At 46.4% G+C, this 23,910-nt stretch overlaps 2 protein-coding genes and 1 long non-coding RNA gene across 11 annotated transcripts in view; 2 read left to right on the top strand and 1 right to left on the bottom strand.

The window, feature by feature from the left end:
- Positions 1-102: 102 nt before the first annotated feature.
- HACD3 (3-hydroxyacyl-CoA dehydratase 3) lies at positions 103-19,001 on the bottom strand. Its single transcript, XM_050967498.1, is given in 12 exon segments — positions 103-2,504; positions 3,481-3,612; positions 5,515-5,621; positions 6,349-6,461; positions 7,054-7,181; positions 8,107-8,217; positions 8,743-8,797; positions 11,021-11,185; positions 16,759-16,832; positions 18,140-18,182; positions 18,769-18,884; positions 18,887-19,001. Coding segments are annotated over 12 exon segments (1,236 nt in total). The 3' UTR covers positions 103-2,427.
- A 160-nt stretch (positions 19,002-19,161) lies between these two features.
- Positions 19,162-21,103, top strand: LOC127058086 (uncharacterized). 3 transcript variants are annotated; one of them, XR_007776280.1, is made up of 4 exons: positions 19,162-19,251; positions 19,303-19,353; positions 19,507-19,557; positions 19,667-21,103. It is a non-coding gene; the product is annotated as an uncharacterized LOC127058086 (long non-coding RNA). The 3 variants fall into 3 exon arrangements; XR_007776281.1 differs by lacking the exon at positions 19,303-19,353; XR_007776282.1 differs by lacking the exon at positions 19,507-19,557.
- A 2,574-nt stretch (positions 21,104-23,677) lies between these two features.
- DPP8 (dipeptidyl peptidase 8) overlaps positions 23,678-23,910 on the top strand; it is a 41,019-nt gene continuing 40,786 nt past the window's right edge. For 3 of the 7 annotated variants that reach the window (XM_050967463.1, XM_050967465.1, XM_050967464.1), the window contains exon 1: positions 23,682-23,735. The gene's annotated coding sequence lies outside the window, so the exon portion shown is untranslated. Of the gene's footprint in view, positions 23,736-23,910 lie in introns of all 7 variants that reach the window. The other 4 variants (XR_007776277.1, XR_007776278.1, XM_050967466.1 and 1 more) reach the window with 3 other exon arrangements.

Raw genomic sequence — 23,910 nt, 5'->3', positions numbered from 1 at the left:
TACGGAGGCTTAAACCTTCATTGTGTCTTTCCATCATGAAGGTCAGGTAACAAATTGCTCTTGTTCACTTGCATAAGAGGCTGTACAAATAGCAAAATGAAAGACTTTGCTTGTAAATCTTTATTAATAGAAATACACATTCAGCTGCCTTTGGAAGGATGAGCACACTTAGTAGTTGAAGATCCCTGGCAAATCATACCAAATACGGGGTTGCAGTGCCTGCCCCATACCCTCACAACCATGTATTTCATAAATGTTTAAATGCCCTTTAAAGGAATTAAAAGAATGAATGCTGTGTTAAATTCTCAGTGTCGGCACCAAGATATTCAATCCCTTGATTCACTGTCAAATAGATGTGTATGTAGAAGTGACACAGTGTATAAATTATGGTGTAACTACCCTGAGGAAGCTGGCCATGCCCTTTTTTAGCCTTTCACACAGAAAGGCTCCTTTTAACACATTTAGGCCAGGTCTATGCTACAGACCTATACTAGTATAATCATGTCACTCAAGGGTGAAATCACACCCCAGAGCGACACGCAGTTATACTGACCTAACCCCGTGTGTAGACAGCGCATCTCCCGTCAACACAGCTACCACCTCTTGGGGAGGTGGCTTAACTAACTACACCAACAGGAGACACTCACCTGTTGGGGTAGGTATGTCTTCAGTTAAGTGCTGCAGCTGCGCTGATGCAGTATTTTAAGAATAGCCCTGCCCTTCGATAGTGGTGAAAATTCCTTAGGATGGTGTCTTTCTGCAGAATGCCTTCAGTGGCGGTTGACCACTTCTCTGCAAAAACCCCACCTAAATGTTCTAGTGTAAACCTCACAATAACAATCATTGGAAAAAAGGGTATTTCACATTGAAAATATAGCAACTTTTTTTTTTCTGGTGTTATGCATTCTTAAAACAAAGCTATACAAACAGTGAGATGGAAATAAATTGATCGCTCTGGAATTAACTTGCACAAGGGTTACAGTGGGTGCTGGGAGAAAGAGTACTAGACTCAGCTGGGTCAACAGTGCAACTAACTGCTCTGTAGTCAAGATTACAAATAAGTTTATTTAAATCAGACTTTAGTTAATTTCAGAGAAAATGCAAAGGGTCAGAGAGGGCTAAATCCTGACAGATCAGGGTGGGTGTGTAGGAGTCACTTTAATCATGGCACCCTTTATTCAAAACAGCTCATTTTTAAGCAATGAGGCTTCCTTTGTTTTAAACAAATAAAATTACTTTTACAATTCACCTAAAGCATAAACCTGAAACATCACTTGCCTCCCATTTGCTGAGATCTGGTACACAATACAAAATGGTCCCTAACTTCTTAGGCCCCCAGTACTGCACCTCAAAAGCAAATGGCCAGCCTGGCATGCAGACTCCTTAGCTGCAGTCTTCTGCATTGAGGGAATCGGAAAACAGGTGCTTGCTTGCTTCTCAACAGGGTTTGAGCCAAACACTTACACCACCATTCCCAAAGAGGAGCGGACAAGGGGCTGGCCTCCCCATGGTAGTAGAAGGAAGGTTGTGGGATCACCTCAAGGGAGGCCTGCTTTACCTCTGCATTTCCTGGTGGAATTCTAATTTTTGTGGGCTACTGGGGGAAGAATAGCAGGGAATGGAACCTCACCCTTACACTGCCTGGTTTTCCAGTGTCTGAGTTTGGGCATTTAAATTCTCACCATCTGGAAGGGCAGAGTTAGTGACCACAAGGCAGTGTGAAGTAGCAGCTATGTCAGCTGGTGAGGAAAATTTGAAGGAGTAGGTAGCTCCCACTAATGACTGGCTAGGATGTATGTAGCTGGACGTGCTGCTGGACACCACTATGTATTTCTATTCCATGGGGGAGCGAGATGAAGCCTTCCTATCGTACATGCGTTAAGAACAAACTGGTGGTGTCCAATGCTGATACTAGTTGCTCCCAGGTTTAAATGCATGAGCAAAAGCCTGCTGAAAAAAAGAAGATCTAGCACTGACCATTAATAAATACATTTCTCAGCTCCTCAGGCCACTCCTAGTCAGTTTCATGTAGCATGGAGTGGATGGTCCGAAATATTATACCCCAGCATCACAAGCCTTATCTGCATTCAATATCTGAAAAAGAGCAAATATCCAATTAAAAATAACTATTCTATTCCCAGTTACAGCTGCTCAGTTTTTTGCAAATAGGATTTCTTTTTATAATATGGTAATTGATAGGAAACATGTTTAAATATTGCCATTGTTCAACATTAAGTGCCATGCGTATATGATTGAAGAGGAACTCAATACAGTGTACGGAAATGCTATCTGAAGAGTCACTGAAATCCAACATGATCATTTAGCTGTAGAAAATCCTTTCCATTATTATAATAGGTAAAATTGTAAGAATCAGAGGCTCCTGTCATTAAGATAAGTTAGGTCTAGGAAAGCATTGTAGTCCCTGTTTTACTTCATCTTTCTCTTTTTTGATCCAAGGTGCTGCCTCCTTTGCTTGTAGAGGTGACGCAAGTTTATAAACAAACCTGAAAAGAGAAATAAATGTTTAGGCAGAACTGAAAAATCACTGCAGAGTACTTATGCCAGATAACTGCACTGAGTTAAAAATAATTTCGGATTTTCTTCTCACATATGGACATAAAATGATGAAAGCTAAAGACAAGTGAGTCCTTGCTGGGGTACGGTTAACACTGTAACAACCCACACTGTTTGTTATTGTAGGGTTGCTTAGGAGTTCTGGTTGTCACCCTTTAGGGGTAGCGTATTGAAGATGGAGGGAGGGGGAAATAATTCTAGAATCTTGTGATAGCTTGCGAGAAAAAGTGTCACAAACCTAAACAGCCCACATCAGACTAAACAATAGAAACAGGGTTGGTGTCATTCTTTTTTAATCAGATGGAATGAAGTTTAGAGTTCAACATTCTCATTTTAAAATCATGGGCTAGATTCTGTATTCCTCTGACTTCAGTGAGACTTTTGGATCCACAGAGCTGTAGGCTCAATCTGCACACAGAACACTTTTATCATTGGTCCACTAATTACAGAGAACAAACAATTGTAGCTGATCAGTTAAACATTAAACTATCGTTAAAATACCCCAAACCTCCTGTGAAGCTCTTCAGGGAACTGCTTTTTCATAGTCCACTAGTATCAGTATATTTTGGTTAACATCTGTGTAGTTTTGAATTACACAAAGAATCCAGCAAAATCCTGCAGAAGTCCCACTTTTACCCAGTGATACTGATATAATAATTGTAATATTTTGGCCTCTGATGTATCTGCATGTGCTTTGAGGTGATCCGTTATTGAGGTCTCCTTTTGGGTTAACCTGTGCTATTCACTACAAGTATGATGACAGTTTAAGCTCAGTCAAATCGGTACAACAATGACCTATCAGATATGATGATTTAAAGTTGCAATCTATTACTCCTTTTTTATACATAACTGACTTTTGGTATTTCAACAGGAGAGAAACACAATGAAACAACAACAAAAACTTACCTAAAAATAACAGTATAAGGTAGATTTGAAGAAAGAATGAAAATTTGATTGTAGCGCTCATCGGATACGGCAGTGTGAAACTAAACTTCCCTGTTTCACTGAAGATCGGAATGGCCTGAATCAGAGACACAGCTGAAAGCAGAAGGCCAAGAAGATTATAGGCAAAATACAAGGGACAAGGTAAACTTGAGAGCTGCTCAAAAAACGAAGCTTCTCAAAGTTGTTCCCTTTTAATGGTAAAATATTTTGATCCTTTCTGACCAGCTTTTGTAATCTAGAGAGACTTCAGCACAAACTAGTTTTAAGTGGTATCTTTAAACATGGCTGCACCTAAGTCATGATATTTTCCTACTTTTGTTTGTTGGCGTTGGTGGACAATGCTATGAATCCACCCATAGCAGCAAGATATTAGCCTTGCTGGCTAGGTTCAGTGCACTCTGCTCTTTCTTCCTCTCATTGTACTTAGGGCTCTATGGGAATAGGCACTGCAGCCTGGAGACTACTTCCACTCTGTGGCTTTTACCCTCTTCTGCTGCAACCACTGGTAGCACAATCACAGAGCCAGTGAGTGGAGGAGCTCCAGGAAGAGTGGCACCCTGTGAGTCTCCCAAGATCCAGGGTCTTGAAGCCAAGATTACTCATGGGTCCCCTGTGCAATTCAAGAGCCAGGTCCATGCCCTTTCTAAGGTGTGCGGCCAGCACGTCCTCCACTCCCAGGGGGACTGAGCCAGACTCCCTGAGTGACGAAGCACCCAGACATAGCTCTATTTCCCTGCGGCAGGAGGAGGGGATAGGGACCATACGGCGTTTTCACACACAAACAGTGAAAAACGGCTTCTCCCAAATCTCATTATGAAGAAAGTCAACCCAGAGAACCAAAGAAAAACAACAACTCAAACCAGCCAAAAAAAGTACATAAATTGTGCATCTGTTTTCCTGTGCAACCATGTGTGGGGTGATTGCTTGTGCCAATGCCTCACGTCGTCTTCTCCTGCTCTTCCTGTTTATTAGGAGGCCTGTGCTTCCTACCTCACTTTAAATAGTCTCTCTCTTTTGGGAAGAGAGACAGCCGGACGGGACCATTCTCCTCTCTTCCCCCTTAGCCTAGAAGGATTATTTCAAGCGCAGACCACTAGCATCACCTCTTGCTCCAGTTGCTCCAATCACTTTGTAACTAGCCTTTGAGCAGCTCAGGCCATGTAACTTTTCCCAAAGCTTCTAGCAATGCCTTCATTTGTGCCTTCAGCTGGAGGAGACCTGGCTCATGCCAGTGTGGCTCCAAGATGCACCAGCTGGCAATCCAAACATTTCTTCTTGAGGTGTTATGGGAGGTGTTAGGGTGGCTGACGAAAGTGACAGCTGGAGACTGAAGTCCTCTACGTAGCCAAAGGGTGAAGTACAGAAAGGCCAGTGGAAGTGTAAGCTTCCCTGCTGCAGACGTGCCTCACTCCTGCACCTCTACAGGTCAGAGGTAAGCTCAGTTTCTGCACCAATCCAACCTTAGATCTCTCTGACACTCCCAGCAGGGCTGCCAATTATTGCGATGGCTTTTGTTATGCAAACACTGGGGCCTATGTTACCCTTAGCTTTCACCCTTCAGACGTGACCAAGGCACAGTACAGTGCATTTGACTTAACAAGAGCTGGGTGAACATTTTCAGTTGACTAACAAATTTTCCAAAAATGCAATTGTGAGGCGATCAAAACTATTAAAATTCAGGTCAAATTCAGCAAATGGTTTTGGCCAAATAACAAACAAGGGGAGGGAAATGTAGAAGTCAAAACAAACCTATTCAGCATTTTATTTTGAAACTAACCATCAAAATGTTGCTTCAAAACTAGCAGTTTCATTTTGAAACTTTGTGTTTGATCAGAATGAAATTATTTTGGTTTTGTCAAAAAAATTAATTTTGGTTCAAAATTAACTAATTGTTTTCAGGTTTTTCAATTCCAACCATTGAAACCAAAGTATGAATTACTTTCTCATCTCTATACAGAGCAGCATGATCTACAAGGCTGTGTTTCTGAAGCTTACCTTCTGCCAAGGCGCCCAAAGGATAGAGAGGAATCCAGATGGTATATCGGATCCAAGTTAGTAATTTCCATTCTATATCAATGCAGGAAAGCATGTAGAATGGATACCTAGAATAAAATTCAAAGTTTGAAAGACAAACATTACTTAAAAGTTTAACTTTCCTCTTAAGTTACAATATTGTGCATAATCACTGTATGATGTCGTGAATGTCAAATATTCATGATAAACATTATAAATTTGTTTAACTATTGTCTTCATTGTAAATAATGATTATGAATATTAAAAAGAGACTGTTTCATACGGAGCTGTGGTAGGTATGTTTTTCCTTTCACAGCTTACAATACTAGACCTGTTATCCTGGCAACCTGGATAGGGTTAACTGCCTGCTTTCTTCAACAAATATTTCAATTTAGATCCCAAAAAATGAACAGAATACAATATAGTTTTTCTGACGAACACCAGAAATTCCAGAATCCATCAAATTCTTTAGCCAAAGGGCTGAATTTCTTGTGGAAAGTGACATGAAAATGAGATTTCCCTACCAAGGGCTGGAAATGGGTAGAGAAAATAACAGCAAGTTTTCCTAGACACAGAGCAACATAGGCTCTCACATCTCACATTGGAATCAGCCCCGGACTCTGCCAGATAGAGAAAGCTAGAAAGACAGTTATGCTGTGACAAATCTGAGTCCAAGGAATGTTTTATCAGCAGGGACTATAATGCAAATGCCACAGAGTGTTTCTTAATGGCAAAATCAAAATTATTTGAAAGCAATGGCTGTTTTTCAGTAGAACCCCTGGCATTCCATGCATGACAAAAGAAAATCCTACAAACCTGAATAGCTCAATAATACTCCAGCAGTAAAATACAAAGAACACCACCGCTTTGCTTTGCATTTCCTCCACATTTCCAAGGACAATAAACAAGACAAAATTTCTTCCGAGTACCTGTTTAACAAAACCCCAACACATACATGTAAGTATACTGGACAGATACCAATGTGGCACAGTCACAGGGCAACAGTGAGCTCCTATCACTAGAAATATACAGCACAGGCTCCTTTAGAGCCCTGGGCGCATGCAGTTCAGGGCCAGGGCATATTAGTGGCACTGGAGGGCCAGGGCACGTGCCCCTGGAGCTGAGCTGTGGGCTGGGGAAGTGCTTCCTAAGCCTATAGTCCTTGTACACACTGACCAGCTGTATTATAGGGGCCAACCCAGAAGCAGAGAGAGAAGGTGGCCACACCTTTTGCAGCACAGTGTGTTTGCTGTGGGAAGTTGAGCTGGTCCAAGTGCATGAGGATCCCCACCCCCACTCCGCTGTTCTTGTCTTTGCCTCAACTCCTTTTCTCATCACACAACCCAAGAAGGTAGCCTACCAACCCAGCCTAGGAAGCATGGATTCCTACTTAGGGGGCAAAAGATATCCCAGAGGTAAGTCCAAATTGATGCCATTTCCTCCTCACCCCCCCAGCCCCCCACAGTCATGTCTAAGACTATCACAATATAAACTGGGGTGCGAGGAATCTTAAAATATTACCTGGAGCAAAGAAGGTACAAGTGGCGACCTGACGATTCCTACTAGTGAGTTCAGGATCTCTATAAATGCGAGTGTCTGACAGAAATACATCATGTCAGCAATGGTGTGAAATGTATCGTAGAAGGAATCTATCAGAAACAAAAGACTGCTTTAAGGCATCTGAATTTGCCTGCTGGGGGGAAGCCAGCTTAACTACACAGCCCCCAACGTATACTAACTCACTCATGATTTTAGAACTAGATTTGTGTTGGGAAAATGTAGTGTTCAACCTTGTATGTAAAGCCTATCTGCAGGCTAGTGTGAAGTCAGAGTAAAAGCCTTAAAAATGTTACCCGATCAAAGTAAAAGTCCTATGCTGAAAGTAGCACAGAACTGTAGGGTTAGAAGGGACCGCAAGGGTCATCATGTCTAACCCCCAATGCAAGGACAATTAGAGCTATTTCAGTAAATAATATGGAAAAGAAAGAGGGTTGTGCTGTGGATTAACAGAATGGACAATTGGATCTTTTAGTAAAATAACATTCAAGCCAATCCATTTTTAGTAATTCTGGCTCTCTAAAGCTAAGAAATGTCTGTCTTGAGTGTGAGGTAGTGGAGTTGTAGCCATGTCGGTTCCAGGACAGTAGACACACAAGGTGGGTGAGATAATATATTTTACTGGACCACCTGTTGATGACAGAGACAAGCTTTCAAGCCACACAGACCTTGTCTCTCTCACCAAAAGAAGATGGCCCAATAAAAGATATTACCTCACCCATCTTGCCTTGAGTGAAACATTTCCCCCTCCCCCGCAATGCAGTTCCTTTTTTAAAATTAAAATTTAGCATTTACAGATTACAGCAAATATCACTGATGCCCATATATCACAGGATATGTGATTATCTACAGGTCCTGTCCTTAATGTTATGACAACTTCTGGGAGGGTTTTGCTGTGCATTTCAATTAAGTATTTACAGTTTCACGTGGCTTAATTTCGATGTCATTGTTTAGAAATTGCTGCAAAGGGTGAAAGGAGGAAGAAATAGCATGGATAAAATAGTGCTTATTACTTGCCTTTTCCTAAGATAAACAGGCGAACTGTCATATTCACAAAAATCCAGGAGAACCCCAAAAACTGCACAAGATTATACATGAACAAATATCCTCTCTTCAGCTGTCTGAAAGCTACAATCAATGTTAAACAATCATGTTAGCAAAAGGCAACAGCATTCCTATTTGGTGCAACTGGCTCTCAGTGGTGAGGTGGGTTAGGGAGTTAGCCTTTCAAATCTGAAGAAGGGTTACAAGACAAAAAGTTTCACTCTATTCCAGACAATACAGGACCACCAAACAATTTGCCATGTGGACTCAAGGGAAACTCAGCACTGAAATAACAGAAGTGCTGTGCCTATCTCAGCTTGGGCTGGGCTTCCACATCGCCTGTTTGCACTATTGATGACAAAAATGATCAAATCCCCTGTGAAACAGTAGGGTGGTTTTACTAAGCTTGTAAGCAGTTATATACATAATAAAGTGCTGTATGCTAGTTTTAGAGAGACAACACGTCTATCAATACTACTGTGATAGCATCGGAAGTACTAAGTGCATGCTTCCAGAGGTAATATTTTGCCTGTGGTGTGCATAAGCAAACTATTGCCACTATCTTATCCACCAAATCAACCCTACTAATTTAAAGATACAGTCACTTACGGTCTTTAGGGACTCTGGATTCAATTCTGATTTTGTTAATCCTTTCTTCTTCTTCCTAAAAATGAGGGGTAAAGTTTTAAAGGGTGTTAATGTAGTATTTCAACACAGTAATTAACAGCTACTATTTAGTTAACTGTTCTCCTGCAAAGCTAGTGGAGTTTTAGACTCAGCTAATATCCTCTTACTAGTCTAATGTGTTACATTTTTCACATAGGCAAAACTGTGCAAATTCTTCATTGTCAGGAAAGAGTGTTACTGCAATAGCTAATGGTTGTCTAACCAGCTATGCGACCTCCGTTATATATTTTCATCTAATGAATATGTTTTTCGCTGTGAAAGCTGCCATTTTCCATGTTAATTCTTGATCATTACCACCACTCAAAACTGTTCCTTTTTTTATTAAAGTGTGAAATCGTCCTCTCGCTCTCTTCAGGCCATTTAACACAAACAATTGTTACCTCCTGGGAAGAAGTAAAGTCACTCTGGATTGCCACATAAATCAAAACAGCCCTTTGCAATATCCTGTATAACTTACGTGGTCATTAGGATGGAAGAAACAGACCTTGTCCTTCTGACCATGGGACAGTGTTTCTTGTAGAACTGAAACCACTCACACTTTGCATGGATGCTTGCGTCCTTTCCAAAAGGGATTGTTATTTCTTTGCTAACCATTCTGAATGCAGTAGAAAGCATTTGAATTACCACACAGCTGGATGTAAACACAGGGCAAACCTGGTGGCTCAGGAGGCTACTTCTGGACATTCCACCTAGAAAGCCTTATTTTAGGAACAACCTCGGGACTCCTGCTTTTCATACAAGAGAGGCTGGGATGTTTTAGAAAGGGAGACATAGAACAATAGGGTTGGAAGAGACCACAGGAGGTATCTAGTCCAACCCCCTGCTCAAAGCAGGACCAACCCCAACTAAATCATCCCAGCCAGGGCTTTGTCAAGCCAGGCCTTAAAAACCTCTAAGGATGGAGTTTCTCTTGGTCTTTGACTGGAGGAAACAGCACACACTATCTAGGGCAGAGGTTCTCAAACTGTGGTCCATGAGTTCCATTCAGATGGTCTGCGGATAGTTCCCTCTAAGGTGCGTGCCTGGGTGGCCGCACACAAAAGAACAAAGGGCCACCCACCTAATTAATGGAGCTGCCCAGGCGTGGCTCCACTAATTAGGTGAGTGGACCCTGGAGAAGACGCATATGTAAGGTGAGGTAGTGGCCTTGGGGAGGATCAGAGGGTAGGTGGGAGGGGCAGTGGGGGGAGAAAGGGCGGGGGGGATTTGGGATGTGCAGGGCTGCAGCGGCCAGAGAAAGAGATGACTTTCCCCAGCTCCAGAGCCGTGGCTGCCAGGGAGAGACGGCCCTCCTTCCCAGCCCCAGCTCTGTGGCAGGGGAGAGACCCCCCTCCTTCCCAGCCCCAGCTTGGGGGCTGCTGCAGTGGTGGAGTGAGGGCACATCCATCGCGCTAGAAAGGTAAGACTATTGATATTAAAATGTGAGTTGTGTGCTTTTATTTGTAGAACAAAAAAACGTAATTTTTTTTAATATAGTGCTTTTATTCAAAGCACTTTACAATAGTTAGCTAATGGTACAAACAATATTTGGAAAGATCATTGAGTGGTCCGCTGAGACCCTCAGAAATTTTCAAGTGGTCCATGAGGAAAAAAGTTTGAGAACCATGGTCCTAGGGGCTATAACCTGCCAGGTTCAGAGCCAGATCCATTTGGGAGCATTCTGATTTGGGGCCAAGTCTAACAACACTACAAGCAAAAGGTGAGCCTGTGCTTGAGACTGTCTCGTCTAAGGAGAGCAGAGGCAGGCTGTCTCTCACAGCGAGGCACCTCACCTTCTGGAGACCTTGATTTGTAGGTAGGCCAGATAGCTTGAGCCCTCTGCCAACATCAGCTAGCCCATGGATTTCAGCTTACTTACACTGTGAGCTCTTCAGGGCAAGGACCATCCATTTATGTTTATATAACATCTAGCACAATGGGACCCTGATCCAGCCTGGGGCCTCTGTGCATAACTTGCAGATAAAGTGGTGTTTAAACCAAACGCCTCACCTAGTAGTGCCTCCCCCTTTTAGTTACAGGTCATTAGACTGAATCCATTTATTATTGTTTCATTTGGATCTTGCAACCAGCATACTAGACAGCACTCCAAATAAATAGAAATATAAATACGTTAACTCAATGGCAAAAGTCTATGTATTTCTTAGGACATGCACTCTTAGCTGCTTATTTAGACTGCTCCGAAAGCGCGCGGAGTACTGACCTTTGCTTTGAGTTCCATTTCAGCATCCGACTCATCTAGCCAGCGATCAAAATCAGGGGCTAGGAACAATGGGCGCCTCTCCTGTTTGGTGAGTCTTTCCCACCAGTTGCTTTCTTTTTTCTGCACGGTGATGTTCAGCTGTCTTTGAGTCACTTTGTACACCAGCTGCGAAACACACAATGCGGGGCAGACTCAAGAACGTGCCTCTTTAGAACTGGAGCCCTCATGACAAGAATGTTTTTGATTCAATCAGGGCTGGTGAAAGGTTCTGCGTTGACAGCTCTGGAGCGTGAAGTCCTCTATCATCGAAATACATACAACACAGGCAGCAGCAGTGCTGCTTATTTGTGCTGCCCCAGCCCTGACGTAGAGGGGTTGTGTCTAAGGATTTGTCTACATGCCCGTCACGGGGAGCGAGCAGCTTGCGCAGACAAACCTGAGCTCGTTTTCCTCCAGCTAGCAGCCAGCCCCCACGGACGCCCAGGCTGCTGCAGCTTTTATGGCTCTGGGGCTGGAGCTAGCTAGATTAAAACGAGCTCGGCTGCGTGAGCGGTGATCATGCCCTAACTGCAGGATCGATATACTGTAAGGGAGAGAAGGCAGGTCAGTATCCACAGCCACAGGCTCTAGAGGGAGTTCGGGTGTGGGGGGCTCAAGGCTGGGGCAGGGGATTGGGTTGCGGAATGCAGGCTCTGGGAGGGGGTTAGGGCTGCTGGCTCAGGGAGCAGGTTGGGGTGCAGGCTCAGGGAGCAGGTTGGGGTACAGAAGGGATACAGGGTGCAGGAGGGGGCTCAGACCTGGGCCTTGGGGTGCAGAAGGGAGTGCTGGCTTTGGGAGGGTGTGTGGGGTGCAGGCTCTAGAGGGACTTCGGGGGCAGGGGGCTCAAGGCAGGGGATTGGGGTGCAGGGGTGTGTGTGGGATGCAGGCTCTGGGAGGGCAGGCTGGGGGAAGGGGCTGGTGTGCAGGAGGGGTTTGGTGTGTGGGCTCTGGCCAGGCGCTGCTTACCTCAGACAGCTCCCAGGCAGTGGTGCAGCAGGGCTTAGGCAGGTTCCCTGCCTTCCCTAGCCCCATACTGTTCCCGGACGCAGCCACCACATCCAGCAGCGGCTTCTGGGGGGGGGCGGGGGGGGGCTTCACACACTGCCCTGTCCGGGCTGGGAATAGGAACCGCCCCCTTCCCCTCCAGGAGCCACTGCCAGACATGGGAGGGAGCCTGCCTTAGCCCCATTGCGCTGCCTCAGTTAGCGGTCTGGCTGCAGGAGGGTTGGCAACCTGATCGCCACCGACTGGTTGATCACGGAGCCTCTGACTCAGCCTCAGTGGCTGAGATTCACTGCCAGATGCTCTGTGATTGACTGGCTGGTGACACTGCCTTAGATGGTAACTATCAATTTCAGGCTGGAGTTGAACCAGTGACCTGAATGCAAAAAGCGCTGGGTCCTGTTAGCCATCCCCTGAACCACCCAATTCTCCTTAATAAATACATTTCAGGCCAAGCGTGAAGACACTGCTAGAACTGGCTGCGGTGAGTTCTCACTAATAAAACTTACAGTGGTAACAACTGAAGAAAGGGGTCTCTCTTTCCCAAGTGGCAACTGCCCCAATTTTAAAAGGTCCTAAAATAACCTAGAAATATGGAAATGCCGAGAGGCCGCTTGTGAAAGCTTCTCAGCTCTTTTGCGCTTTTCTTATTTTATCAACTCCTGTGACAGAGAAAAACCCAGACTGGTGACCACACGTTTGCACATGAAAGTCATGGACCAGGCACCTAGAAGCTACCAAAGAACCAGGCCAAATGGCGGGAAAGCCACTTCTCCATGTTTCTACTGGGGCTAGTTCATACAATACGGTAACTCCATCTCCTAACTATAACACCTGCCCCCCCTCAGAAAAAACAGTCAGTTGCCTGAGTTTAACCAGCAAGTTAGTGGTACGGAAACCTGACATAAAGGACCAGATAGGTGCCTTGCAGAATTTTCACACCCAGTATTTTTGAACACCACACAAAACAACTACTGTATCCTTGATTACCTAAATATATTTACAAAACTGCCTCTCTGTGTCCTATTCCAGCTATTAGCTAGATTCCCTCTGTCCAGGACTCTGCAACTGTTAAGGGCAAAGGCTTCTGCCAACTGAACTTCTCAATGTAGGAGATTAAAATGCACACAAGATTAAAATAACCCACTGTTCGATAGCGAGGGACAGTACGTATTGAGGAGTGCATGTGTGGAGTTTGGGTTAAAAATGGGGCTGAAATAAAGTAACAACAATTAAGCTTCCAAGTTTTAGGTCCAAAATCTCATTTCTGGAACTGAAGTGTTCACGTTTTTGAGGTCTTATGGAGGAGCTGGAGTTTTAATACAACCTTAATTTCTTCAAGCAGGCAAGTTAAATTGTTTCTAACTCAACCACACTGAGACACATGATCAGGTGCATCTTCAGTGAATGGTCCTTCATTCCAGGTCTATCCTAGTGTAGCCAGTGGGGTGTGGCCTACCTCCATGCACTCCTACACCTACTTTAATGATATTTACATACATCACACAGTGGGGAAGGAGCTCTGATTACTTCCCTCTGGCAGCAGACCTGTGTGGCTCTCCTTGGATGTGGTGGAGACAATGGATAATTAATGGACAGTTAAAGACTTTTGTTTACTTGCAAGCTGGCTAGCAGCCATCTCTGAAAATATGAGCTACCAGTATGGAGCCACCTGCAAACATCCCAGATTAACCCTGTGACAGGAGGGTATCATGTCAATAAGCTGATGCTGTGGTTAGAGAACTAGACTGACTGGACCTACAGATATTTCTAGGGAAGATGTAAAACAGCTGAGCTGCACAACATGGGACTCTTAATCTATTCAAGAACCTAGTCACATGCCAGCCCCACTCTTGATTAAATTTATTGAAAAAACAGGTGAAGTGATTTGGGAAGGAAGGGATGAAGGTCATGTGTCAAGGGCAGCATCATTAGCTCCATCAGCTAATAGGAAATGGTTTGTTACCACTGATTGCAAGGTGGTGCTCCCCACCTGCAGATCACCGCAGCGTTTGAGGGGGTTGTCCTGGGGGATCCTGTTGCTCTTGCTGAGTCATCTAAAAAGATGGTGGCATTTGTTCCTCCTGTCTGAGGGTGCTTAGTCCTTCAAAATGCTGGTGATACCCTGCTCTCCCCCCTCCAAGCAAGCCAGCCAGCCCTGCTGATCACCTTACTCCATGTCTAGCTCAAATGAGGGCTGACTGGCTGAGCTCAGTCTGATATGACAGATGCTAGAAGACTGGAGAAGACAACTAGAAGCTAAGGCCAAGGTAAGATCTGCCTCTCAGCAAGGGTATTTCTGTGTTTTGTTGTTTGAGTTTGCAATCTTGGGGTGGCTCGATTCAGACCTAGTAGCTGACTGGAGAGCAACAGCTTTTCTCCACTCTATGTGGCACCAGTACAGTAGAATGGTTTCCCCTATGCACATTCACCCCCTGCTACCATTCTCCTCTCCTTTGTCAGTGCACTCTGCATGGGGCTGCACTCTGATCCATGCAGAAACTCACGCTGGTGCAAAACTCAGCCGCCCTTTAATTAGCATATTCTATTAGTGCTGTGACCTGTCCTGGGTGCCTAATGGCTTCCAAGGGATTTGAAGATGTTGGTTTTGATCTATAGCACTACAAGTGAGCTGGGACCTGCTTGCCTAAGGCCAGGTCTATACTAGGGACTTTTGCTAGCACGGCTGTGTGGGCCAGGGCTGTGAAGAGGTGAGTTCCCTGACCAACACAGGAGTGCAGCAAAAGTCCCCAGTGTAGATTCAATGATATCTGCAAAACTGTGCTTTTACTGGCATAGCTTGTTTCACTCGTGGGGTGGTTTTACTATACCATAACTTTGCCAGAAATAGCTGAGTCCACACTGGGAGTGCTTCACTGGTACAGAAATACAGGTACACTATATGAGCAAAGCGCTCCTACTATACCAGTCAAAGCATCGTTTTGTAGCTGTAACTGAATCTACACTATGGACTTTGGCTGGCACAGCTGTGCTGGTCCAGCGGATTCCAGCACCTCAGTGACCTCATCTGCAGCAATATGGCCTCAGAGGCCACCTCTCCCTGTGTGCTGTATCACTGCAGATGAGGTCACTGGAGCTCTCTTGGATAGGAGTGGGGGGGGGTGGTTTTTGTTTTGTTTTTTGTAATACAGAAACTAATGGAACAATCATCCCTTAGAGCAGGAGCACTGCTGGAGTACTTTCCAGTCACTCAATTCTCCCTCCTGACCCTGACCACCTCTGGTTAGATTTCCATGCTGTCTAGTAATATGACACTGAAGATGCCACTTCCGTTGGGAGCCATAGCTCGCTCTCCAGTCCTGGCCTCAGATTACCCAAACAGCCTGCCAGCATGTTGTTTGGTCTTTATCAGAGATTTTAAACATATGTCAAGTCTCTTAGGGAAAAGACACTGTTATGCATTGGCAAGGAGGCTGCGCAGGTGCACAAATACAGCAGTACATGCTCAGAGCGATTTAGGGTTAGATTAATGGCTGGTCCCCAAATAGGCCTGTGCCAATTTAACCAAATCAGTTTGCTAAAGCCAATGTCATCATTTCGATGCAGTTCTGTGAGTGGATGCTTATCTCAGAATAGGAGCAACTAGAGTCTAGTAGCCAACTGACTTTAGTTAAATATATCAACACTTTTGTATTCTGCTCTAAGAGTACCCAGGCACCACAATAGATCAATTTTAATTCTCATCTTTCATTATTTTGTTGCAAATCTTTGGGTAGACAAGGCCTGAAACTCTGATTATAGGGGAGTGTAAGTCAAAGAACTTTTTGCTTCTTTTACTGCAAAGTTTCACTTCTATATTGATGGGTTGGCAATTCCCTCGGAATTCAGCAGTTTACCTCTCCAGAGAGGAGTTAAATTCTGCATTTCAAGGGAAGTGACTCCTCTCCTTTCTTCTCTGCTCAGCAAGATGGGAAGGGAAGTTCTATCTGCCCCAAGGAAGGAATTTCCCAGATTTACTGCAGCTATTCCAAGTGGGCAAATAAAAAAAGCCAGGACAAGTCTTGCTACAGCTGCTCCCCACTGGGAGTGAAGATCAGTTCTGCAGGACCCCCTGTGACTAAAAGGACAGGCAGATCTTGGTGTGCTGGGAAGGGTCAATCTTACCAGTCAGGCTCTTGCCTGTTACAAGACAGGACATAAAACAGCACTTCACAGTAAGAGAGTTGCAACATGTTCGTGCTGGGATTCTGAGCACGTCAAGATTTTTAGCAAGGTCACAGAATACGTAAGAGGTGTTATTGATTTATTTCAGAGAGGCTGCGCTTCACATATGCTAACTTACCAGCGGATGGTATTTTTCCCCCAACCTGGAATGTTTCGTTTAGAGAAACTGCTAGACTCTCTGCTATTTTACTGCTCCAGTAAATTTTTAAGCTACCCACCACTCACTTCTGTAATTAATTTAAAGCCATGTTGCTGTAAACCCATATTTATGAGAGCAGCGTGAGATCTGTGTGAGTAAAGGTTGCAGAATCGGGCTCAAAGACGGGGTATTGAACATGTACAGCATTTAGAACGTCAAACATTAGTAAAATCATCTGTTACAGCATCAGGAAGCAAAGCAACAATTCTAAATAGCATCCCAGGAGATTTAAAGCATAGCCATTTCCTTCTGGGTTTTTTTTTTAAAGTAATACTTTTTCTTTTGTAAAACATAGAAGAAAAAAAATACATACTTGGGGCATGACCGGTTCTAGAAACGCAAGCTGAAATTCATATACGTTGTCCCCCTTGGCACCATGACCCTGGGCTAAAAGAAAAGAAGCAACAAACAGTGTGAAGATACTAAAGAGTTCTCTCCCTCTCCCCCTACCCTTGTACACAGTCTGCAAAATGTACTTCAAACAAACACTGAATCATATTTACAAAGTGCCCTCTCCTGCCCCAATGTGCTGCATGATCAAACTATTTAATAATGGACATGCAAAGACAGCGTTACAGATTTTTAGAATTTCATTCACTTTTAACGAAGTGACATTTAAAAATGCGCTGGGTGCCTTATGGGGAGTCGACATTCGCTATGACAGAGAACAATGCTGGAAAAGGACCTTCCTGTGAGGCAGGAACGGATGAGGCTCTGGGAGAAGCAAGTTCCACCCAGTGGGAGCGATCTCAGCAAAGGATCAGCTGCCCAACTTAAGATGCAATGGTGAAATCCCTAAAACATCAGTGATGACAGAGTGCAAATACGCACCAGGATTCGTCAGTCTCCTACAAAGCCAGGTCCTTCCCCATAAAATCCTCTGAAAGCCAGCAGGCTCATCAAAAAATATACCATTTTAAAGGTTGTCATTGTAAAATAATCCTGTCCACATAAAGCTCGATACAATCTAACCCACCACATTACTTTTTTTACCATAGGCTTCAGGGCCACAAGAGTGGTATACAGGCTCAAGGATTCAGTATGAAAGATACAGACTAGATTCCTAATGCAAAAAAAGCAACAGTATGTTCCAGCACTAACCTGACAAGCAAAACAGCAAACTTGGTCCTTTAAGGTTGAACTGCTCACTCAAAACAAAACAAAAAACCTTTACAAAGGAATCTATTGACCTTTCAAATTGAATTTTAGTTCTTGGTCCAAAACCTGATAGTATTTGCACACGAGGTCTTTGGGACAGCAGTTGTGCTTTCAATGTGAAGTTTAGGGAAAGACGCATGGAAAATCAGCTGACATATTTAAATGTGGCGCACAGTGTTTTGTTTTGTTTTTAAATTAAATATGACCTTCTACAAAAACAAACCGAGTGCTGACCCTATCAATTACTACACCTATACCTAGGACATTTATCTGAAAGCCCCAAACCATCAGCTCCAGCTGTACCATGTTACACTTCCGTCTAAAGGCTCTGATATTCAAGCTCCTCTGGGCGAGTGTAGGGGTCCGGGGTCGGGGCCTAAATCATTACGACCAAGAAAAGAACTTAGAAAAGTTGTGGCCAGTAATCCCTTGGCAATCCTACCCTCTGTCCAGCTAGGCTGCATGTCGCCAGGAGTCCACCCCTGCACAGAGGGATCAGGAATGCTCTTAACTTTAAAACAAATTTATTAACCGACCTTTGAAACGAAGCACGTTATCCGTAATGGTGATCTCGGGGCTCTGAGAAAAGAGAGGATGTTTTAGGCAGCAGGCGTGTACCCGTTTCGAACAAAGTGTTTAATGCCAGGATTGTGGCAATTGAGCGGGATTCAGAATCTGACCCCAAAAGACTGGGAGTTTCAAGCAGCAAAGTGCGCAGGTTCCAGTCCAGGGGAGGAGGTGCTGTAAACCGCAGCGGGGGGGTGGGGGCTGTTTCCCTGGGCTACATGCCCTATGCACGGGAGGGGAACGTGCTGTGCAGCAGGGAGGGGGTGTCTCCCTGGACTGTACGCATCATGCCCGGGACAGAGGCAATTGTACAGAAGAGAAGGAGCGTCTTCCCTTGGCTGCATTTCCCACGCGTGGGGGGGGACTCGCTGGGTTGCATGCCCTGTGCACGGGACAGGAGTCTCCCTTGGCTGCATTTCCCACGCGTGGGAGGGGGGCTCGCTGGGTTGCATGCCCTGTGCACGGGCCAGGAGTCTCCCTGAGCTGTACACACACTGCATACAACGGGCGCTGTACAGCGGGGTGGGGGCGGCTCCCTGGGCTGCCTGCCCTGTGCACGGGGTGGGCCCGGCGCGCGGGACACGGGGCCCGGCGGTACCTGCACGTCGCTCAGCTCCACTCGCAGGTACAGCTCGCTGTGCCGCTGCGCCCAGTGCACGTGCGGGGTCAGGCTCTGGCTCTGGCTCTGCATGATGGCGGCGGCCGGGACGGGCCGGGCTCCGACAGCTCCGCGCGGCGCCTGGCGAGGCCGCGGTGGCTGCCCGGAACGCGGGGCGGAGCGAGCTTGCGGGTCGGTGCGCAAGCGCCCTGTCGCTGGCTCTTCCTGCCCATCTCCGGCATTCAGGTGCCCTGTGGGGCTGGGCCCAGGCGGTACTAGCCTGTGTATGGTGCGGCTGGACCAGGGGTAGCACCGGGGCATGGTGCAGCCGGGCCATGGGCAGTGCACGGTGCAGCCGAGGTATGGGTAGCGCTGGTGCAGGTGGAGTAGGCAGTGCACGGTGCAGCCGGGCCATGGGTAGCGCTGGTGCAGGTGGGCTAGGCAGTGCACGGTGCAGCCGGGCCATGGGTAGCGCTGGTGCAGGTGGGCTAGGCAGTGCACGGTACAGCTGGGTTATGAGTGGCGCTGGTGCAGGTGGGCTAGGCAGTGCACGGTGCAGCCGGGCCATGGGTAGCGCTGGTGCAGGTGGGCTAGGCAGTGCACGGTACAGCTGGGTTATGAGTGGCGCTGGTGCAGGTGGGCTAGGCAGTGCACGGTGCAGCCGAGCTATGGGTAGCGCTGGTGCAGGTGGACTAGGCAGTGCACGGTGCAGCCGGGCCATGGGTAGCGTTGGTGCAGGTGGGCTAGGCAGTGCACGGTGCAGCCGGGCCATGGGTAGCGCTGGTGCAGGTGGGCTAGGCAGTGCACGGTACAGCTGGGTTATGAGTGGCGCTGGTGCAGGTAGGCCAGGCAGTGTATGGTGTGGCTGGACCACGGGTAGCACTGGGGCATGGTGCAGGTGGGCTAGGCAGTGCACAGTGCAGCTGGGCCATGGGTGGCGCTTTTTCAGGTAGCCTGGGCAGTGCATGGTGCAGGTAGCCTGGGCAGTGCATGGTGCAGCTGGGCCATGGGTTGCCACTGGTGCTGTTAGGCTAGGCAGTGCATGGTGCAGGTGGGCTAGGCAGTGCAAGGTGCAGCCAGGGCATGGGTGGCGCTGGTGCAGGTGGGCTAGGCAGTGCATGGTGCAGTGGGCCATGGGTAGCACCAGTACATGGTGCAGTGAGGCCAGGTACTGCACTAGTGCTTGGTGCAGCCAGGTGACAGGTCATCTGTTCAGCAAGGCTAGGGATTGCAGCATCGATGTGTGGAACAGTGGGACTATGGACAGCACTGGTGCTTGGTGCAGCAAGGACAAGGGGTTTTACCACACCTGTTGCGTTGATGGCACTGATGCCCCAGGAAGAGGCTAATTGGATTGATGAGGTTTCTGGCTGCTCTGGCTCTGGAGTTGCTGAGGTCAGTTGTGCTGGGTGTCTGTGCAGAGCACCATTCTGGCCCAGTTCAGGACTATGTGGCCACCATGGGATTATCCCAGGTGATTTTTGGTTCCCCTGTCTGGCTCTGGTGACAGCTTTTGACAATAAAGCTTTTAATACTGTCTTGCATGACCTTCTCATAAACAAATCAGGGAAATGCAGCCTAGATGGAGCTACTACAAGGTGGGTGCATAACTGTTCGGAAAACCATTCCCCGAGAGTAGTTATCAGTGGTTCACAGTCAGGCTGGTCCCACAGGGATCAGTTCTGGGTCTGGTTCTGATCAATATCTTCATTAATGATTTAGATTAATGGCACAGAGAGTTCACTTATAAAGTCTGTGGACAATACCAAGCTGGGAGGGCTTGCAGGTGTTTAGGAGGATAGGATTAAAATTCAAAATGATCTGGACAAACTGGAGAAATGGTCTGAAGTAAATAGGATGAAATTCAAAGTACTCCACTTAGGCAGGAACAATCAGCTGCACACATACAAAATGGGAAATGACTGCCTAGGAAGGAGCACTGCGGAAAGGGTTCCGGGGGGTCATAGTGGACCATAAGCTAAATATGTGTCAACAGTGTAACACAGTTACCAAAAAAGCGAACATCATTCTGGGATGTATTAGCAGGAGTGTTGTAAGCAAGACACGGAAGTAATTCTTCCGCTCTACTCTGCTCTGATTAGGCCTCAGCTGCAGTATTGTGTCCATTTCTGGGCACCACGTTTCAGGAAGGGTGTGGACAAATTGGAGAGAGTCCAGAGAAGATCAATAAAAATTACTAAAAGTCTAGAAAACAGGACCTATGAGGGAAGATTGAAAAAATTGGGTTTGTTTAGTCTGGAAAAGAGAAGACCTTACAGGGGACATAACAGTTTTCAAGTATGTAAAAGGTTGTTACAAGAAGGAAGAATTTTTTTTTTTTAACCTCTGAGGACAGGACAAGAAGCAATACGCTTAAATTGCAGCAAGAGCGATTTAGGTTGGGCATTAGGAAAAACTTCCTAGTGGACAATCTCCTTGTGTTTGAAAACAGACATATGTGTTTAACCCTGAAGTTTAGCTTTTTATTTTATGAGACTAAATTCTCTGTCCGTTGAATTTCTCTTGGGCTGTTTCCAGATCTATCCATCATACAAATGAAGGCTCCACTCCTGCAGTGAGATCCGCAGAGGTGTATACTTGTGCCGGTATAAAGCCCAATTGACATGATGTGAATCCTTGCAGATGTGTGTGATGCACCAGCACAGATCCACTTGCAAGACAGGGACCTAATGGACTGCAGAACATTTTAATTCTGGGATGTCCTGAAAGCAAACTGGCTGGTAACAGCTAGATTAGCTTTCTAGGTTCCCCGGTTTGCTTTACAATCCCATCAGCTATTCAAAGAAACGCTGGCATGAAAGGAAACACACAAACACATCTCAATTTAAAATTAAACACAGTGAGGCAAGTGCCTTGTTTGACTTGCTCCAAACACCACCAGTATATACAACATTATGTCGACACCCTTTATATGTGACATGATCAGCCTCCCCTGTGCTTAGAGATGGGACAGTGCATGGAAGTCATGCAATAATAGGACAATTTGGTTGATTTTACTCCTTTCTCTATTTGCTCTGGTTAAAAGAAAAATAGTTACATTGTAGTAGGGTCAAGTGTTACATTTTTATTTCCTACCGACAATGCAAAAGGTGCAAAAATCAACAGCAGACGGGACCAAGGCACTTGAGTTGAGGTGACATTCATTTGTACCATGTGTAATGTTGTCTTTGACCTTGGCTTAGGGATTTAGCATATCTGATTTCATTAAATAGAAAGGTATTGGTAGCAGTTCCACAGTTCAGATTGGGAAGAGATTTGTAGTTTTTATTTGGCATCAAATCCTATGGTTAGCAATGGACTTTTTTTTTTTTTTTAAACACCTGCCAAATATGCACCATTTAACTCCTAGGGTACAGGTTTAGTAGTACTAAAAATATTGATGTTTGCATGGGACAGCTGAGAGGGATGGAAACTAAGCTGATTCTTAAAGACATTGTTGATTAAGCAGTGAAATTCCCCTGAAATTCCCAAAAATTCTGAAAGCTGTGGAGCAAAGTAGATTGTGAGTGTCACAGTTCCAGAGTAACTGCACCTCTGTCTCTTCCCTGTGGGCCACTCCAGGAATACCCCATCAGGTCTCCGGCTGTCACCTGTCTCTGAGCTGGGATCTTTTGCCTCACTCCCTTCTGAATGGGGGCTTGAAACCTGCTCAGATCCCTGTCCTACACTGAGTATCCCCCAGCAAGGCAGTCTGCTGAAAGAACAGCACCTGGCTCCGTTGTTTTTGTGGGTGCCCCCCACAATCTCTTTCTCAGCAAAGTACATTTATTTTAAAGATAATAGTTCCTATATGCCTGCTAAAAGCTCACCAGAGGTAACCTATCAGTCTTATGGGGCCCTACTAAGCCGAAGACTTTTCAACCCTGCTGGAAGACCTGCGGACCCTCTGGGACAATTCTGCTGTTTGCTGAATGAAAATGAGCGCCCTGTGTCAGCTCAAGCTCAGCTTTTTGTACCAAAAGTTTGTTCTTTGGCGTCGTTTCTGGAAAACCCAGTTTGACTGACTACCCTAGGGGCTCTGGTACAAGCCTCAGGATACTACGCCCCTTCCCTAGCCAATGCCTCTATTTTGTAGTAAAAAGAACAGGAATACTTGTGGCAACCTAGAGACTAACAAATTTATTTGAGCAAAAGCTTTCAGTAACCTGGGGCTTGTAAAAGAAAAACTTATCCTCAGAAGTTGTCCAAGTTGAAAAGTCCCAGTCTGGAATGGCTTCCATCTGAGGCGAGATTAATTATACACGTAATCATTTTTGTTGCCCTCTTCCAAGTCCAATATGTCTTTTTTTTGCAATGGGGCGAAAACATCTGCAGGCAGTATTCAAGATGTGGGCGTACCACAGCTTTCTATAGCGTCAGTATATTTTCCTGTACTGTATTATCTAGCCCTTTCTTAATGATTCCCAACCTTCTGTCTGCTTTTTTGCACAGAGGGGATGTTTTCAGAGGACTAGCCCCAATGACTCCCTTTCTTGAGCAGCTGGTTTAGACCCAGCACTTGATAGGGGGAGTTGGGGTTTTGTTTTATTTATGTTGATCATTATTTTTTAATAATTTTCTCTGGATCTCGACCGGGACATTTGGCCCTTGCCAAAAGAGCCGGGGCTACCCCCGCTTTGGGGGTGTCTGCCCCCAGCCCAGGCTCACGGAGCCCCTGCCTGAGGGCCAGGAGCGGGCCCCGACCCCTCACTGGGCGGGAGGCCCGGCCGGGCCAGGCGCTGCGCCGCCTGAGGGGAGGAGGAGGCGGGCGCGCTGCGCACCGGCAGCGCCTCCTCCCTCCCTGCCGGGGGCAGTGTCCCGGCTCGGCCGGGCTGCGGCTCCGGAGCGAAGGGACTTGAGGAAACGGAAGCGCCGGCTGCGATCGCCGCCCCCTGTCCGGGCCATCCGCGGCGGCCGGGCCCGCGGGCAGCGCCACCCCGCCGGGAGCCGCCAGCCGCCGCCGCGCGGTGAGTAACGGGCCGGGGGAGCCGCGGCCCGGGCCCGAGCGCCGGGCCTGCCGCGCCTGTCACCGTGGCGACAGGGCCGGTACCCCCCCGCTCCCCCCGCGGGGCGGCAACTGCTCCTCCCCCCCGGGGCTTCCCCTCCCCCTGCAGGGCCGCCCCCCGCCCCCCGAGTAGAGCT

Source organism: Gopherus flavomarginatus, chromosome 9, assembly GCF_025201925.1.
Source record: "Gopherus flavomarginatus isolate rGopFla2 chromosome 9, rGopFla2.mat.asm, whole genome shotgun sequence".
In the NCBI taxonomy this organism is placed as follows: domain Eukaryota; kingdom Metazoa; phylum Chordata; order Testudines; family Testudinidae; genus Gopherus; species Gopherus flavomarginatus.
The sequence above is the reverse complement of the archived record's forward strand: the minus strand, read 5'-3'. Positions and strand labels throughout refer to the sequence as shown.